The sequence below is a fragment of the Dermacentor albipictus genome, chromosome 9 (genome assembly GCF_038994185.2).
Source record: "Dermacentor albipictus isolate Rhodes 1998 colony chromosome 9, USDA_Dalb.pri_finalv2, whole genome shotgun sequence".
In the NCBI taxonomy this organism is placed as follows: domain Eukaryota; kingdom Metazoa; phylum Arthropoda; class Arachnida; order Ixodida; family Ixodidae; genus Dermacentor; species Dermacentor albipictus.
Genome location: NC_091829.1, coordinates 93795742 through 93813700, shown reverse-complemented (window position 1 = coordinate 93813700; position 17959 = coordinate 93795742). Strand labels below are relative to the sequence as shown.

The following is a 17959-nucleotide window of genomic DNA, read 5'->3' as shown; positions in this document are numbered from 1 at the left end:
AAAGAATGATCTTGATGATGATGCTTCACGAACTCGAGCTTCACAAGCCAGCGGCATTTACCAAGCGGTGCAAGTATAGGCCAGCTTCAGAGATTCGGTGCTGGCAGAAGGTGCAAGACAGCACTTTGTCGAGTAGACTAGAGTATAGCCGTGCGTTACAGCGGTAAATACTGTTCTTCAGTAGCAGAAGATAGACTTCTGTCGTAATCCTGGCGGCCCGAGGCGCAGTGCAGAGAGCTACCAATAACCTGTTGCCGCCCTGCTGCACCAATCCGCTGCCACCTCAGTGATGGCGTCAACCGTCATGCAAACTGACGCGTTGAAGAGAAAGCACTGTTCTTTCTTTGGGTCTCCACAACCGCTTCGTCTGGGCATCCACGACGAAATGCGTGATGCCTCAGCAGCTGAGGAGTAGGACGAAAGGGTTATCGCTCTCGAAACGCGCCAAAACGGCGAGCAAAGAGTAGTTTATCCGTACTAGTTTAATTTGGTAGTTTCACACGAAGGGCGAAACACTGAAAGATAGAAGGTCTCGCGTTTTGCAGGAGCTCATCGGACGGTGCTCGAACCATACACCCGCCGTGGTGGCTTGGCGGATATCGCGTTGAGCTTCTAAGCACGAGATTGCAGGTTTGATTTCCGACTCTGGCGGCCCCGTTCGATGGAGGGTGAAATGCAAAAATGGGGAATGACGATCGCGGCTAAATCTTGCGCGCGATAGGGAGGGAAGCAGGAATGCAGCATGGGAGGGAATGGTGGTGGGGGCAGCTTCGAGTGCACCAAGAAGTGCGTATCTCGCACGGCGGCGAGCGGCCGCGTGCGCCGTATCTTTATAGGAATCTGCAGAGGCTCATACTTTTGTGCGCGCTCTATTTTCGCCGCTCTTGCGTTGAAGCGATAGGCAGCACGAAGGTCACTTCGCTCGTTGCTGCGACCGCGCTTGCTCACACCAGTGTTTTGACAGCGAGTGCCTGTGCGGATAAAGTGTGATGTGTTCATGTTTGCTTCTACGCGTTTAAACCATGCTTGTTAATTCAGTTAGTAAGCGATTTTTTCAAAGGTCATACGATCGACAAAAGTACCATCCGTACTTCGTATAGCTGTCTACTAATTGGCTATCGCAATCGATCCTTTGCCTTTCGGGCGAATCTGCGACCTTTTTTCATAGGTTCACAGGTGCAAATACTTAAATGCAGACCTAAATGTGCTTTTTTGGACTACATTTTTTTGTCGTCGCGAGGTGGCGTCAGGTCGCAGAAGCGTCATCCAGACGGCTCTAAATGCGTTCCATTACTTGACATCGAAGCTGTTTCGGCTGTCTCCTTAGCTATCTATGCAGAATGTCTCCAACGCTGGCATTTCTCGACACGCATGGCGGCTGCATGGCTGCCATTATCCGCCATGTTGACTCTCTGATTGGCTGTCGAGAGGTCATCATCATCATCATCATCATCATCATCATCATCATCATCAGCCTAGTTACGCCCACTGCAGGGCAAAGGCCTCTCCCATACTTCTCCAACTACCCCGTTCATGTACTAATTGTGGCCATGTTGTCCCTGCAAACGTCTTAATGTCATCCGCCCACCTAACTTTCTGCCGCCCCCTGCTACGCTTCCCTTCCCTTGGAATCCAGTCCGTAACCCTTAATGCCCATCGGTTATCTCCCCTCCTCATTACAGGTCCGGCCCATGTCCATTTCTTTTTCTTTATTTCAACTAAGATGTCATTTACCCGCGTTTGTTGCCTCACCCAATCTGCTCTTTTCTTGTCCCTTAACGTTACACCGATCATTCTTCTTTCCATAGCTCGTTGCGTCGTCCTCAATTTCAGCAGAACCCTTTTCGTAAGCCTCCAGGTTTCTGCCCCATATGTGAGTACTGGTAACACACAGCTGTTATACACTTTCCTTTTGAGGGATAGTGGCAACCTGCTGTTCATGATTTGAGAATGCCTGCCAAACGCACCCCAGCCCATTCTTATTCTTCTGGTTATTTCAGTCTCATGATCCGGATCCGTGGTCACCACCTGCCCTAAGTAGATGTATTTTAACGCGATAGCGTTAAGGAGCTCGTGTCGCAGAAAAGCCGGTGTCGTCGGCGTCGGCGTTGGTGGCGTTGGCCGTGAGCGATAAATCCCAGCAGGCACTTCATGAATAAAAAACAACTTGCAAGATGGTCTGGGTGGGAATCGAACCAGGGTATCCGGAGTGTGAGACGGCGACGCTACCACTGAGCCACGAGTTCGATGCTTCAAAGCGGTACAAACGCGCCTCTAGTGAATGCAGTGTTGCCGAAGAAACGAGATGTTCCTAAGGCTCAGGCGTGCGTCGCTTGCTCAGGCGCACATTTCGTTGCCGTGCCGAACGCTGCGTTGCTCGACGCTCACCGCGTCCGATGCGGGGCGCGTAGTCGCTGCGCCGTAGCCCATTGTCTTACATCCCTTGGCGGGTCGACGGGAACGCTGTCGCGTTCCACTCTTGAAGGCGAAGCTTAAGCGTCCTCCAGTTTTTTCCCTTACCACTTCCAGTGCCTCGCTACATATCGTAAACTGCTGTTCTCTTCCGAGACTGTTAAACATTACTTTAGTTTTCTGCAGATTAATTTTCAGACCCACCCTTCTGCTTTGCCTCTCCAGGTCAGTGAGCATGCATTGCAATTGGTCTCCTGAGTTACTAAGCAAGGCAATATCATCAGCGAATCGCAAGTTGCTAAGGTTGTGTTGTAAATTTGCGCCGAGAAACGGATGTTTTGCAAAATGCATTTGTGAGTTTTTATCAAAATGACATGACGTGACGTGATTGCAAAATTAATCGAGTAATACTTTTTTTTTGCATGTCCTTGGCAACTATATTGCACTTTAGCGATTTTATTTAATAAGGAAGTGGATGGTAGCGTTCAGGAGTCCGCGTAATGCACCTGCAATTTCACGAATATAGGGTTGGCGGTTAAAGATAGCCGCCATGTCAGCTTACTGATTGGCTGAAGGAATATCCTGTGAAGAGCGTCAGACGAGGGGCCCTTTCGTAAGCGTCAATTTGACGTTGCCTCACGTTGCGCTGGGGCACCGTTGTGGAGATTTCCCGCAATGATTCGGGGTGCGACGAGCCGCGCGAATTGTGTTAACGAGCGGCCATATGCAATGGCGGACGAGAAGCGTGCGTATAACCGCATTTTCACCCGTCGTTCGGGGCCTTGAAAATAGTTTTGTTCGTAACGCCTGGTCGTAGCATTTGCGACGCTCTCGGATGGTGTTGGCATTTGTGCCCTGCAATTTCGCAGACGGCGAAGTACGGACCTCGCGTGTCGTCCGAAATTGTGCGGGACAGACTTAAAGTTGGGTGATAGACGATTGCGGAGGGCGTTGTTTCGTGAACCGGGTGCTTGCGGTGTTGTTTCGTGAACCGAGTGCACTAGCAATTCGCTGGACGAGCACAAGCACTCACGGTCGCAAAGCTGGCGCGACGACAAGCGCCGGAAGCGAAAAGCGCACGCATTTATTCGAAAGTGAACGTTGCGTGCCGTCGCTTTAATTTCAGTTGCACTGTGCCGCGCCTCCGTGACTGAGCTGATTACGCGGTCTCCAACACTGGAGGCGTGGAGCGCGCATCAAGCAATGAGCCTTCTCACTGTTCGGTTGGTATGACGACGCTCTCGGCAGACCGCTTGCTACTCGTCGCGCGGGTCTCACGCGCGGCGTCATAGGCATGACATGCCGGTGATGAAGCGAGCGAAGAGTGAAATATGATGTACTTTGATAAGTGTGTCAACCGCGTAGAATTTTTCTTCAACATAACGCAGACGGCAATGAATGACAGTCAAGGTGCCAGGAAGATCATTCGTACTCTTTCAGGCGAGTCCTCGTAATTCCAGAGAAATTGAACCTTTACTTTTTTGTGCAGCCACTCATGTCACGTTTTTTTTCTTCACATGAAAAACTGAATCCCCGGCTGAAAGTTCGTGCACAGCTACTGGCTGGAGGCATCAGGGGAAAATGAATAATTATTCTTTCCGCTTAAGTGACGAAACGTTGCAGGCTCGACCCTTTGAAGATGGTTGCGCTTTCGAAAATCCGAGGACACCTAAGCACCTCTTATGAGTTATGAATGCGAAGGCACTAACGTCTAATCGAACGCCGCTTAATGGTCCTTCGAGTTTTGCGGTACGGGTAATGTACCATAGCGGCATGTGCTGCCCGAGGCAGCAAGCAGCAGCGAGCAGCCTGCGGTGCCAACGCCGCATGCCACCGATGTGCTGCGCGACGAGAGACCGAGGAAGCACGAGAGACCCAGGAAGCAGCAGCGGCCACCAAGGCCGGCAGGCGTGCGCAGCAGCCACGGTGGCAGCAGCTCACTGGGAGGGAGAGAGGGGGAGATACGGACCGCGCGCGGCCTTCTGAGAGTGAGGGTGAAGTGGTATTAGCCCCGAGAATTAGGAGTGGCGCCCTCTCGCGAGTGACGTCACGGCCAGGACGCCGCTCGCTCCGGCTCGCTCGGCTGCCGCGCGCGCTCGTTCCCTTCGTGTATGCTTGGGGCATGGGTGGCTCGAGCCGTACGTATTGAAGAATACGTCGGCTTCTTTCAGCTGCCATACCTTAACCACAGTTTCTTCTTCAAAAGCGTGTGAGTCGAGAAACTTTGCGGCTTGGATATCGCAAGCTAAGTAGCGTTAAAGGGGTCTACTAGGTTTTGCAATGCATATATGCGCCGTGTCTATCGGTAAATTTTGACTAAAAAAAGAATATCTGCAAATTCAACGCGCGAGGTTGTGTATGATGCTTCGCTAAACATTTAACATTCCTTTAGTATTTAGCTATGAGAGGCATTGCATTTTACGTGGAAGAAAAATTTGGTAATTGGCGTCAACATGTTATCTGATTTTAGAAAGACGCTGCCCAGCGAAGCTCTCATCATGATTCCTATTACTCTGGTGTGTTGTTCTATTCAAATATGGCCATTCATTAATGCGTAAAAAAAAAGTTAGGCGCGCATTCCTTATGAAACAGTTTGCTGCTACTTTCATCCCCCTCTGAAACAGGCCTCCAGAAAAACGAATTGCTCATGGCTGCTAACACGACGGCGCGTCATGTAGAGTATTTACATAGTTAATTCACAAACACCATAGTAGCAATCACCTGAGAGAAAAGTTTCGTTGTTACGATCGAGAGGCACTCAATTGAAAGTGATGAAATGTTTCATAGTGGCCCTCAGTAGCCTTTATCGACAATATGGCACACCCCTGATCACGTAACGGTAGCAATCGACTGTCCGTATGGCGAGGCACGCTATGTTCGCGAAACCCATCAGTTCACTACAACTTCGAATTAAAACCATAAAGCATGTTTTTTACAGCGCCAACTGGAATGGCTAAAGTATTCTCGAGCTATTACACCGAAGCTTAGATTTCCTGTATACAAAAGGAAAATTCAAGCACCTTCTGTCTCACCATGTCTCGATCCAGCGTTATTCAATTATACAAACGGATAACTATTCGCTTCGTCGGTACATAAAAGAGAACCTTGTAGGCAAATTAAGTTTGCTCCAATCCAATCGCAAACATTCATAAAGAAAGCACCACAAGCCTTGCATATACTTTCACTTGATTTCTGACCCTCCACCGGGGGAATTTCGATATCTTCAATATGTCCCATACTACTAATCATTGACGCTTCTACTTCTTTCTGGCTGCAGCGATGCGGTCCAGCAGGCATACTTCACTAAAAAAATTGCGCCGAGCAGCCTGTGTCAGTTCGACAAACAGATTCGTCATGTATATTCCTCAAGCAGCAAGCACCAGTAAATTTCTCAAGTGAGTTTGATTTGATTTAATAATTTCCATTTACACACACACATGTACAGAGGAGTGGTAAGTGGAGGTGGATGAGGGAAAAAAGTTGCACAGACGCGGCTTGAGGTAACCTCACCCCCTTAGGTACAATATGGCTGCATGGGGTAACACATCAAGCGCCATATAAATTACATTTATATAGTGGCTATAAAACATTGCAGTTATACAATATATGAAAGAACAGTGAAATATTTCCACAATAACAATGCAAAACACACTGCGGCATTGAAATAAATAAATGATATACACTAGGTAACATAGACAAAAAAGAGGAACATAACATACATTATTAATCATTAACAAACGCGCTCTAAAGAGGTGAGTTGAACGTGTAGCATGGAAAAGGGAATATATATTGGTACATTCCTATTTGTACTCTGTAAATAGCTGTAAGCCTTCATTAACTTTACTTCAAGTTTCCGCCGCTTAAAAAAAATGAACACGTGAAGAACCGCCTAATGTCGACAAGCAGTTAAAGAAGCGAGTGAGGCGTGTAGAATCTAAGCTCCAGTATTAGTTAAGTCCCCGTGCTACTGCCGAGCGTTTCTGTGAGAAAATGCAAAAATTCGATATTATACCATGAACTACTCGTCGTGAGCAAACCTGTTTTAGCGGAATAAAATCAACGTAACTGCTGTAGAAGTCATATATAGCCAGCTTTGTGACATACTTGTTGCACCGCGGCAGGTATGGTATCATAACTGGATTCCTATAGGCTATGCTCTTGCGATTGTCTATCCGCGTATGAAAAACCCGCAATGAGCTGGTCTGCGTCGCTTCGGCTGGCACCGTAGCGTTGCCTTCGAGAGCTGCATTGTTGTCTAAGAAATTAGCTCTTTGAATAAATGTTCGCAAAGGAAGACGTCATAAAAATATATTTGAGACGACCACCATAAGTATACAAGCAGAGAGAACGAGGGCGAACAAACGGAAACACCGCAGACAGCGCCCGGACAACGCCCGAACTGTAGCAGACGACAGGCGCGAGTCCGTGCCCTGACGTCACGCGAGCGGCGCTTGCAGCGCCGCTCGTGTTCGTTCTCGGGGCTAATAGCGTAAAACCCCTGAAACTTCGTAAAGTAGTGCCACTCTCCTCCTCCGCCTTCATTCCTCCTCGTTTCTCCTCTCTTTCACGCTCCCTCCTCGACCATGGCGCCGCCTACGATGCTCGAGCGCAGCAGACGACCTTTCGCAGAGTGAATGCACGCATAGCAAGGCAGTGCTCTTTAGGCGTTCACGTTGGCTTTCCAGCTCCGCGTAACTTCGTGTACAGCATAAAATTTCTAGTCGGATGCTTATACAAATTCGGTAACTGTGGCTTTTGCTTCATTTTTTGATAACTATTTCTTTAAAAAGTATCTGAAGGAGTGTTAACGCTGTGCGTTGACGACTGCGAATGTATCGCGTGCCCTACAATTAGGTGCGCAACATTTGTCAAGGGCGTGTAGCAAGACCTTGTTGCGAATGGTTTTAAAAAACACGTTTACCATCGAATGACAACCTCTTGGCTTCCAGCAAGCCCTCAGCCTAAAGATTCCGCGCCGCCCTTACCACGTGAATCAGCTATGAAGGCTGACGGAGATCACTGCTCTGGAGGTTCGAAAGTGTATTACAAACTACAGTGCCGCCAACGTGCGTGCTTGCCAATCTAAGCGCACGCAAAGCCTCAGAGGTGGGCGCTGGTGCTATTATGTTTCTCGTGTCTCAACGCCGACAGAAATACCGCGGCCGATCATCGAGTCGCGACTGTGCATACACAAGAAAATAAAATGAGTTTTTAGCATTCGTGCGCGAAGCGGGAGCGCGATAACAATGCTTGACTCAATCTCAAATAAGACCACTGTGGCCTTCAGTAATTTTTTCAGGTTAATGACTTATCACGAATAACACTTCATCGTGCGTTGGTTCGTCCGTTTACTAAGTGACGCACTTGTCGCGAACCGAGTTGCACTGAGGTGCATGCATTGAGGACGGTTGCACTCCCTTCGAAGTAACATTTGCGAGACATGACTTTATCAGTGAATTTAGTCATGATCGCGCAAAGAATCCCCCCGCCATGACGCGGCCGAAATTGCGGCAAGTGAAATGATGTTTTATCCATAGGTTAAAATGATATGAAACGGCATTCGCGTTGCAAGTCAACAGTTTATTTTCACATAGATATATTACAGATTTGCCTTTGCAGTCAAAAGTCCGTGTGCACCATTTATTGTCTCATTGCGTAAATAAACGCACAGCCTAAGAGTCCCACAGCAAGCGCGTCTCAATTAGGCATAGTGACTGTAGAAACTAATAGTGGCATAGACGAGCAAGCGAACGACTATATGAGCGCGCGAACTAAACGAGCGAGCAAACGACTGACGTTGCGTCGCAGCCAATGGGAATTTAGGTGCCGTTTCGCTGCTACAGACGACAGCCGCCAGGTTTGTTGCTCAACGGGCCACTTGAATGATGCCTTCGCATACATAATGTAGTCGTACGTTTGGGAACACGCTGCATACTGCAGAAAAAAGAATGCAGTCACTGTGGGTAAGCAGAGTTAGTTTTACCGGCAGCTTAACGCAAGTGATATTTGCTGTACAGAACTGGGATAAACGAGTAGTCTGCAAAAACGTAAACGCCTCATCAGGAGGAGATAATTACTGCCGGTACATCATACCGCGCAGGATGAGGACACCCGGTGTGGCTGGCTCGGCTTTTCCCCGTCGGTGGTGCAGCGGTTCGCCAGGTCGGAGTGGGTGCTGGTGTGCTTCTGCGCGGCCGGCTTCGTGCAGGGCATGGTGATCAGCGGCTTCGTGAACGTGTCGCTGCCCACGCTCGAGCGGCGCTTCCACCTGCGCAGCGTCGAGACGGGCCTCATCGTGTCCATGTACAACGTGGGCTCGCTGCTCTTCATGGCGCCCGTCACGTTCTTCGGCAGCGAGAGGCACAAACCGCGCATCATGGCCGTGGGCGTCGCGCTGATGGGCGTCGGCTCGTTCATCTACAGCCTGCCCCACTTCATCGCTCCGCAGTACAAGTACGATAGGGCGCCGTATACTAACCGCCTGCACGAATGCCTCGGCTGTCATGCACGAACACTTAAAAAAAGAAGACTGATCATTTTACGCATTTGAGTAAGAAAAAGTATCACTTGAGCGTCACGTGACACTTTTTAATTATACTGTAGTTATGGTATAGTGATAGCAATCTGGTCATGAAACTTTTGCGTAACGCTATGGGAAAGCTTCGTATAGCGTCCGCCGTCGTGCGGCGCTGGCGCAAGCAGAAGGTGGAGTGCAGCAGACGCCGAACAGACGTCACAAGCGTTCTGTGCGTACGCTCGCTATTGCGCAATGGTCGACTGCCTGTGTCGGCGTGTGGATATTGTCGACACAGCGTGCAAATTGCCGCCCTGTTTCTATGCAGTGGTCAGAAACTTAAAGGCGAACACTTTAGAAACGACTACAACGCTTTAATTCATTACAAGTTCAACTGCGTTCCCAACAGCGGCTTAATTTATAATTCAAATTGCGCATTTGGACTGCTTCATCGTTAGTATAACCGACTACAGAGGAAGTTCACGTCGCACTTTTATATAAATGCGCGTAAAGACAACCTGCGTTTCAAATTAACAATGCTAAACAATTGAATAACTATTAAAAGAAGTTGGTAATAACTAAATTAGTTGAGAAATTACTGAAGTTATTGTTACTTATGACAAAATTAATACAAAAATTATTACTGGATTATTACAAATTATAACTAGTATAATCAATAAAATAATTGCCAACTAATTACTAAACTAAAAATCTAGCCACCTGACTAACCTAACAAACTGGTAATTACTATACTAATTATAAAACTAATAACTAACTAACCTAACTTACTAAATAATCTAAGCACTACACTAACTAAACTCAAGAATAAGTAACGTAACAAACTACAGTAACACAACCAACTCAACGAATAAACTAATTACACTATAACTAATACACCAGAAAATTACTTGGAAAATTCCAACGTAAAATGATGTGCGTCGTTGTTTTTTCCTTTTTTTTTGTGCGTGCCGGCCGTATCGTTCCGTGAAATGTTAGATGCCATGTTTTGCAACTTCTGAAGGTGCTTTTTCTTTGTCTTGTGGAATTTGCTACATGTGCAATTTTCCAGTTCCTGTTCCTAGCCATTTTTTTTCTTAATAACTTGTACCTGGCTTCTTAACTTATTTCTGTCTTCAGCCGTTTATAACCTGTGTTGTATATTTATAAGTTTTCTTTGATGAACCCTCCCCCCCGCCTAGGTTATACCCGCATTGGGCCTTTAGGGTATTGAAATAAATAAATAAATAAATAAATAAATAAATAAATAAATAAATAAATAAATAAATAAATAAACAAAGGAAGCGAACTACGTAAACTAATTAAATAACCAATCTAACAAATAAATAAATAAATAAACTAAGTAAGTGGACTACGTAAATAATTAAATAACCAATCTAACAAATAAATAAATAAATAAACTAAGTAAGCGAACTACGTAAACTAATTAAATAACCAATCTAACATAGTTAACCAACCTATTAACTAAGTTATCTGACTGAAATAGCAAAATTATTCACTTATAACCGGCCTAACTATAATAACCAAGCAAATATATTTAGCTTACGAACTAATCGGCGCACATTTCGTTGTCGCGCCGAACGCTGCGTTGCTCGACGCTCACCGCGTCCGATGCGGGGCGCGTAGTCGCTGCGCCGTAGCAAAGCCACCTAGAAACAGTCTCTGTAGCACGCCGCAACCTTCGCTTCTCATTCCAACGAGCAGCTCTGTCTCCAGGAGGCATCTCACCTCGTGAGTGTCTAGCAGAGGCAAGCGCAGCTGCTTATATACCGCCGCGACGCCGCGAGCGACGGCGCGATTTGGAGCCGCGTTTCTCCTCTGTCGTGACGTCACGGTGTCACGTGGTCAGCCTTGAAGGCAACGCCGCGAGTTGGAGCCCCGTTTCTCCTCTGTCGCGACGTCACGGTGTCACGTGGTATTGAAGGCGACACCGCCGCGCCTGAGGAGCTGGGTTGAGCTCTAGTAATATGCTTCGCATAAAAATAAGGCCCAGCAGGAGAGAAGGGGTGGTGTAATAGATGTTGGCTTGCCAAGGCTAGCTGCCTGCTCTCTCCCAGTATTTTCCTTACTTCACGTTTTACTCGAAGAAAACCAAGTGCATGTTGTACTAAGCTTGTTGAGAAACCGCTAATAATTTTTGGTTCCTAACGTACACATTGCTAATTAAAACTATTTAGTTTGCTTTTAATTGCCTTAATTGTCGAGACGTCAACTAGGGAGTTGTACAGAATCGTAACACACGTGAAAATGAGACGTTTAAAGCAAGGTACACGTCGTGTGTGGATTTTTCCCGCCGAAGAGAATAAGCCCCCGCGAAATATGAAAAGTACCATGCGACTATCTACCGGCGTTCACCAGATAGCGGCATCATCAGTCTCACCGGGAAGGCCAACTATTATTACCATATCATTCGCCGCTTTTATTTTCTTAAAAATTCGTTTATCCTCGATCAAGATATTTTTCTGGGAGAAACTTTACAGCATTTTAACGCGACAGCGTTAAGGATCACCTGTCGCAGAAAAGCCGGTGTCGTCGGTGTCGGCGTCAGTGGCGTTGGCCGTGAGCGATAAATCCCAGAAGGCATTTCATAAATAAAAAAGATCTTGCAAGATGGGCTGGTGGGAATCGAACCTAGGTCTCCGGAGTGTGAGACGGAGACGCTACCACTCAGCCACAAGTTTTTTTTTCTTTATTGCCGGTCTTCGACGTACACATACGGCATAAACAGATACACTTCATAATGGTAAACGCAATGACCGTCTTGGGCCCTTGCGAATAGTTCAAAACACTTGATTACCGCTAGTTCATCCAATATATGCATCCATTCGGGTGGTTCTGTTCTCGTTTTATAAGCTTCACGCAGATATAGTACGCTTTCAATGAAATGCTCTCTCGCAGGATGAATAACAAGCCTCTCATGGCGCTCATCCATTCTCGTTTTCCACAGGCTATGTAAACATATTGCCATAAACATGTCACATGGCATATCTACGTTCTCAGTTGGCAAGAAGCGGATGCCGTACGGTGTTATCGGTAATTCCTTTTTCAACGTTCTTTGTAGGATGTCCCACAGGAACATTGCATCTGAACAATCAAGAAAGATATGCTCAATCGTCTCTGGTTGCCTGCATCTTGAGCAGTTTACAGACCACGGCACAAAGATTCCCCTTTCTCTTAGCCATGGCTTCACTGGGAGCGTTCCACTGTGTAATTGGAAGAAAAAGGTTTTTGCGGATGACCGTATCGGCATCCGCTTCACTCGCTTGAGCACATTTCTTCCTCTGGATTCAACGCGGTACATAGAACGATAGACAGGCACAGGCAATGATACATCAAGTAAATCTTTGTACAGTCTTTTCCGTTTAACAGATGCAAGGTAATTCAATGAAAAGCGCGTATGTAGGAAGTCAAAGGCCAATACGACTTCTCGCAGGAAGCCTCTGAGCCTAGGTCCTGTGGTGTAATCGGAGGACACAACGAATTGAGGCAACGCGTTGCTCAAACGTCTTTGAAGGACTGTGCACAAGAATGTATCTTTCTGATCACGTAGGAACAAAAATCTCGACACGACTTGTCTTAAAAAGAGATGAACCAACCCTAGGCCTCCACGTTTCACTGTTCTGAACAAATTAGTGCGGCTAGAGCGCTCCCATACGGAACCCCAAGTGAAGATGGCAAACTGCCGGTGTATTCTTTGTATGCTGACTCTTGATGCCCACAATGCTTGTAAAACATACCAAATTTTGGCCACTAAACACACATTACACACTGTTGCTCTTGTGAATATTGATAGTTCTCTCCCACCCAGCCTTGCCGTTTTCTCCTTAATTTCTGCGACCTCTCCTTGCCAATAATCTTTGGTGTCCTGGTGGTGTTGCAGAGGTACCCCAAGGTACTTGGTAGGCTTATTCGTCCACTGCATTTTTTCAAAAAGTGAAGGCGTGTCTTCCCATTGTCCATACCATATCCCAATCGACTTACCCCAATTAATCGCACTCCCCGTCATTTTACAATACTTTGTCACAACTTTAACGGTATTGCTTACACTTTGCTTGTCATCACAAAAAACAGCGACGTCATCCGCGTATGCTAACAATTTTACCTCACTGTAACCGACCCTAAAACCCCGGACATGGCTCTCTTTTATTATCTTTAGACACAGTGGCTCGAGATATAGGGCAAACAGTAGAGGCGATAATCCACATCCCTGTCTTATGGAAGACCTGACGGCAATGCTGGGAGAGAGTGTTCCATTAACGATTACCTTTGTGGAAACGCCTGCATAGCACATTCTGATCCCTTCTGTTAAGATTGTTCCCACATTCACGTGCTCCAAAACATTGAAAAGAATTGTGTGTGTCACTCTATCGAACGCTTTTTCTAGGTCCAATTGTAACATGGCCACCCTACCAGAAAAGTCGTCACAGTGCTCAAGTACTGTTCTTGCTACGTGTACGTTTGTAGTTATTGACCTCCCCTTAATGCCACATGTTTGATGTGGCCCTATCAATCGTGTTATTATACTCTGTAGCCTTCTGCCCAAAACTTTAGTGTATATCTTATAGTCTGAGTTTGTTAAGCTGATTGGTCGATAGGCTCGCACGGATAGGAGCGATGAGGGATCGGTAGTTTTGGGTATCAGGACAATATGACTCTCGCGAAACGACGGTGGCAGTACCCGCTTTTCATAGGTTTCTGTGATAACGTAATAAAGAGCTGCAGCTATATCTGTTTTGAAAGCTTTATAGAATGATTCACTCAGTCCACCAGGTCCTGGCGTTTTCCCAGGGCTCAGGTCATCTATAGCCTGCTCTATTTCCTTGATGCTTATTGACATTTCTAATCTATTTCGTTGTTCATCATCTAGACTTGGCAAAAGGTGTAAGAAATAATTTTCGAACCCCTGTTCGCATTGCGTTTCATGTCCTGAGTTCGCTGTAATATTCTACAAAGGCAAGTTGGATGGTTTTCTTATCACGTACTATTTCATTACGGTATGTTATCGCATTTATCTCCTTTCGTGAGGCATAACTTTTTTCATCCGAAAACGAGCGCTTTGTAGGCTGTTCTCCGCACCATAGATGTTCTGCGCGTGCGCGAATGATTGCGCCCCGATATTTTTCCTTATCGACAAGTTCCAACTGTGCTTTCGTTCGCTGTATTTCTTTAGCGAAACAACCAGGACGGATGCTTTCCATGTTTAAATAAAAGTTGAGCTCACTTTGTAATTCTATTTTATTTCTTTTTTCTTGGTGGTGTAAAACGCTGGACCTTTCTATGGCTATTAACTTTGTTTCTTGCTTAAAACACTCCCACCTTTCTGTGCAGTCACTGTGAACACCCGATAACAGCTCTTGAATGCTATCTTGAATTTTTTTTTATAAATATTTCGTCCTGCAGCAATTTTTCATTGAATTTCCAAAGACCCCAGTTGAAGCTTGACGGCTTCTTTGGACCAAGCGAAAAACAGACCAAACTGTGGTCGCTAAAATAAACATGTTTGACTTCATAATCACTGCACAATGGCAACGCTTCCCCAGAAACATAGACACGATCCAGCCTGGCATGGCTGTCCCCTTGAAAATGAGTGAACCGAGGTGTATCATTATTGGCTAAAACGTCGCCTATATCCTCTAAATTATGTTCTTCAACGAGTGCTGCCAAGGGGAGCGCACTGCCTTCGAGACGAGACAGATTACGGGCTCTGTCTTCCACTTAGCAGACACAGTTGAAATCTCCCATCATGACCATGGTTCTCTCACACTTCAAGTGACATTCCACGCTTTCAAAAAAAACCTTGCGCTCGGCTATTCTATTCGGCGCGTAAACACATATAGCGCGAAACTTGAGATTGCAAAACATAAAATCGCACATTATAATACGCCCGGAATCATCACTAAATACATTTTCCACATTTATACCAATATTATTGCGTAGAAAGAGCACACAGCCCCCTGCTCTACCAACAGCATGAGAAACGCACACATAATATCTAGACATGAACGTTTGGACTAGGCGTTCGGTCCCTTCCTCAGTTTCTATCTTTGTCTCTTGTACAGCAATAATGTCCAGATTATTTTCGATGAACAGGCGATTAAGCTGGTACTGCTTCTTCTTTGCCGTAAGTCCCCGCACGTTAATCGTGCCTACGCGTAAGGGTGTTTCAATGCCTATCGCCATTTCTACGGTGAAGAGATCAAGCCCGATAGATACCAATAAATTTGCAGCTCTCGTCAGGGACGAAGGATCGCTCACAGTACCGTGGCGAGTCTGCGTTCAGCCTGCACTGTTGACTGGTCTTCCATTGGCAGATCAGAAGTAGCAGCAATTTCCAACCCCCCGACCCTCCCCCCCCCCCCCCCCCTTCCGGCACGGGCAAAAACACGCGAACGCACGACCTGTTAAGTCCGGTGCGTCGCCGCCGCCTTTCTGTCCGGCGGTATGGTTGGCGTTGGTCTAAAGGTTGGCCTCCGACCAGTTGCTGTCTTCACAGGTGGTTCGCCCGCACTTTGAGTGCTCGCATTCTGCTCTTCGCCAGTACTTTCTTCGTGCGTTCTTTTGGCCGCTGCCGCTGCTTTGCTGGTTTCCGTAGTGTCCATTACGCTTGAATCGTCCTCACTCGTTGCTACGGAGGGTTGCTTGCTTGTACTTGCGTCATTACTTGTTTCAGCGTCCTTAGCTGATGTAGTCTTGCCAGATGTCGGTATGGTTTCACTCGCAACCTGATCTACATCTCGTTTCGTAGAATTTATGGCTGGGTCTTTCTTTGAAAGTGGCGCCAGAGATGGTCTCGACGCACTAGCACTTTCCTCTGCGTCGACTTCGTCCATGAGGTGCTCATTGACGACTTCCTCACTTCTCGATGGCCCCGCAACGTTTGCATACGTGCGCACGCACTGACTTTCTTCGTGGCCGAAGCGTTGACACACAGAGCAACGTGGCACGCGGCACTCGCGCCTGATGTGCCCCGTACGGTTGCACCGAAGACACAGTGGAGCACGACCTGGCACGACCACTAGCGCCATTATGCCTGCTACTCGTAGCTGATGCGGTAGATCATCACGTGTCACACCTGGCTTCAGCTTGAGGGTCACTGTACGCATAGACGACCCCTTGTCCGTGATGCCTGGTACACCATTGCTCTTTCTGGACGTCGTTGACTTTCCCGTATGGAGCAAACGCCGCGTGTACGTCTTCGTCGTGCACATTGTGCAGCAACCAGTGGAGTTTAACCCGGACATCTCGATTGTGTGGATCCACAACCAAACATCGTCGTTCCTTGACTTGAACTGCCGTATACTTCAGCATTTTCTTTGTCGCCTCTGCACTCTCGAACGTCACCGCCCAGCGAAGTACGTTTCCGCTACATTTCTTCTGCGCTCTGCGCACACGCAGAACCATCTTGCGGAAAACACAGAAGACCCCCTCCTCACAATGTACGGCGCTGCCCCGACACGTGGCGCGCCACTCGCCCCATGATCGCGTCCGCCTTCATGGCGTGTCGGGGCCCGGCTATCTGTGCCGATCGCGACGTTTGGCTGGCGTAGCGCGTTTGAGTAGGCGGTGCGAACGGGGTGCGATAACGCTATCGCGTTCCACTCTTGAAGGCGAAGCTTAAGCGTGCTCCAATTTGTTTAATATAATGGTACAGCGAAACTGTTAAGAGCTGCTTTCGGCCACACTATTACACTCTAAAAACAGTTGCACCCTTTGGGGTGTATATTTGCCACAGAACAATAAGCGTCATCTGTCTTGCCCGGGTGTCCTTCGTTTAACGTGGCGAGCCCGGTAGTTCCAAGTCACGAACAGCATGCGCGTTATCAGCATGACAGAGCATTCTCGACAGGAAAGTAACGAGCGCAGTGTTTTCATGAAAGGAAATGCGGGCAAGACAGATGACGATTATAGTTGTGTGGCAAACATACATCCCAAAGGGTGTAAACTCAGCCTGTAGGCAAATGTGCCCTGTATCTGCCATTTGAACGTCGCCATTGGAAATGACAAAACTTCACCGTACTAGAAATTCCAGCTAGAGTTATGTTGTGAACAGACATTAAGAAGAACCCAGAAGCAATATATTTTGTTACTTATTTGGGCAGTAATTAGCCTATGTAATGCGGTCCTTTTCAAAGGGTTGGGTACCAGTGACCGCATAATTTTATCTTTAGCGGGTTGCCCAGATGATTTGGCTCAAGGTCACTTAAATGTCGCCTCCAACGGGAGCTAAAAGCATTTCATTCTTGAAATGTAGCTAGGCAGGCCATGTAGTGCCTGGGGCGGATAAGCGGTGGTCTATTGGAATTAGATAATAGATGGCAGGAGAAAAGAAGCGCAGTTGACGACAGCAGAGAATTAAGTTGTTTGGATGAAATTAGAAAATTTGCAAGCTGGAGATGGAGTCGGCTGACGCAAGAGCGAGGTAGTTGGGAGATCTCTGGGAGAGGCCTCCGTACCGCAGCAGGCATAAATAGGCTGATGGTGGATTTGCCGAAAATAGGGCCTGGGATTCAGATGCTCTTCGTTCGTCGTTGGACCCCAGGTTCAGCCACTCGCTGAAGGACCTGTGCCCGTTCGTGAGCGGACCAACGTTCCAACCAAGCGCCGGGCTCCGAAGCTACCGTTTCATTTTCATGCTCGCCAACTTGGTGCATGGGTGTTCCACGGTTCCTTTCTACACGTTGTCAGTGGCCTACATGGACGACAACCTCACGGCCCAGAAGTCCAGCTGGTATATCGGTACGGCTGCATGAGCTGGGGTATTCGACCACTGTTGAAGCCCATGAATGCAATCAATCAATCAATCAATCAATCAATCAATCAATCAATCAATCAATCAATCAATCAATCAATCAATCAATCAATCAATCAATCAATCAATCAATCAATCAATCAATCAATCAATCAATAAATCAATCAATCAAACAAATAAATAAATAAATAAATAAATAAATAAATAAATACATCTTCAACCGCTGTTGGAGTCCATGCACTCAATCAATAAATTAATCAATCAAT

General features: G+C 46.9%; 1 protein-coding gene across 1 annotated transcript in view; it reads left to right on the top strand.

Annotated features, from left to right (window-relative positions):
- Positions 1-17959, top strand: part of LOC135914617 (solute carrier organic anion transporter family member 4A1-like) — a 58951-nt gene that overhangs the window by 4867 nt on the left and 36125 nt on the right. The window contains exons 2-3 of the mRNA XM_065447543.2: positions 8513-8865; positions 17484-17680. Of these exons, the coding sequence (XP_065303615.2) occupies positions 8513-8865; positions 17484-17680 (550 nt within the window). The remainder of the gene's footprint in view (positions 1-8512; positions 8866-17483; positions 17681-17959) is intronic.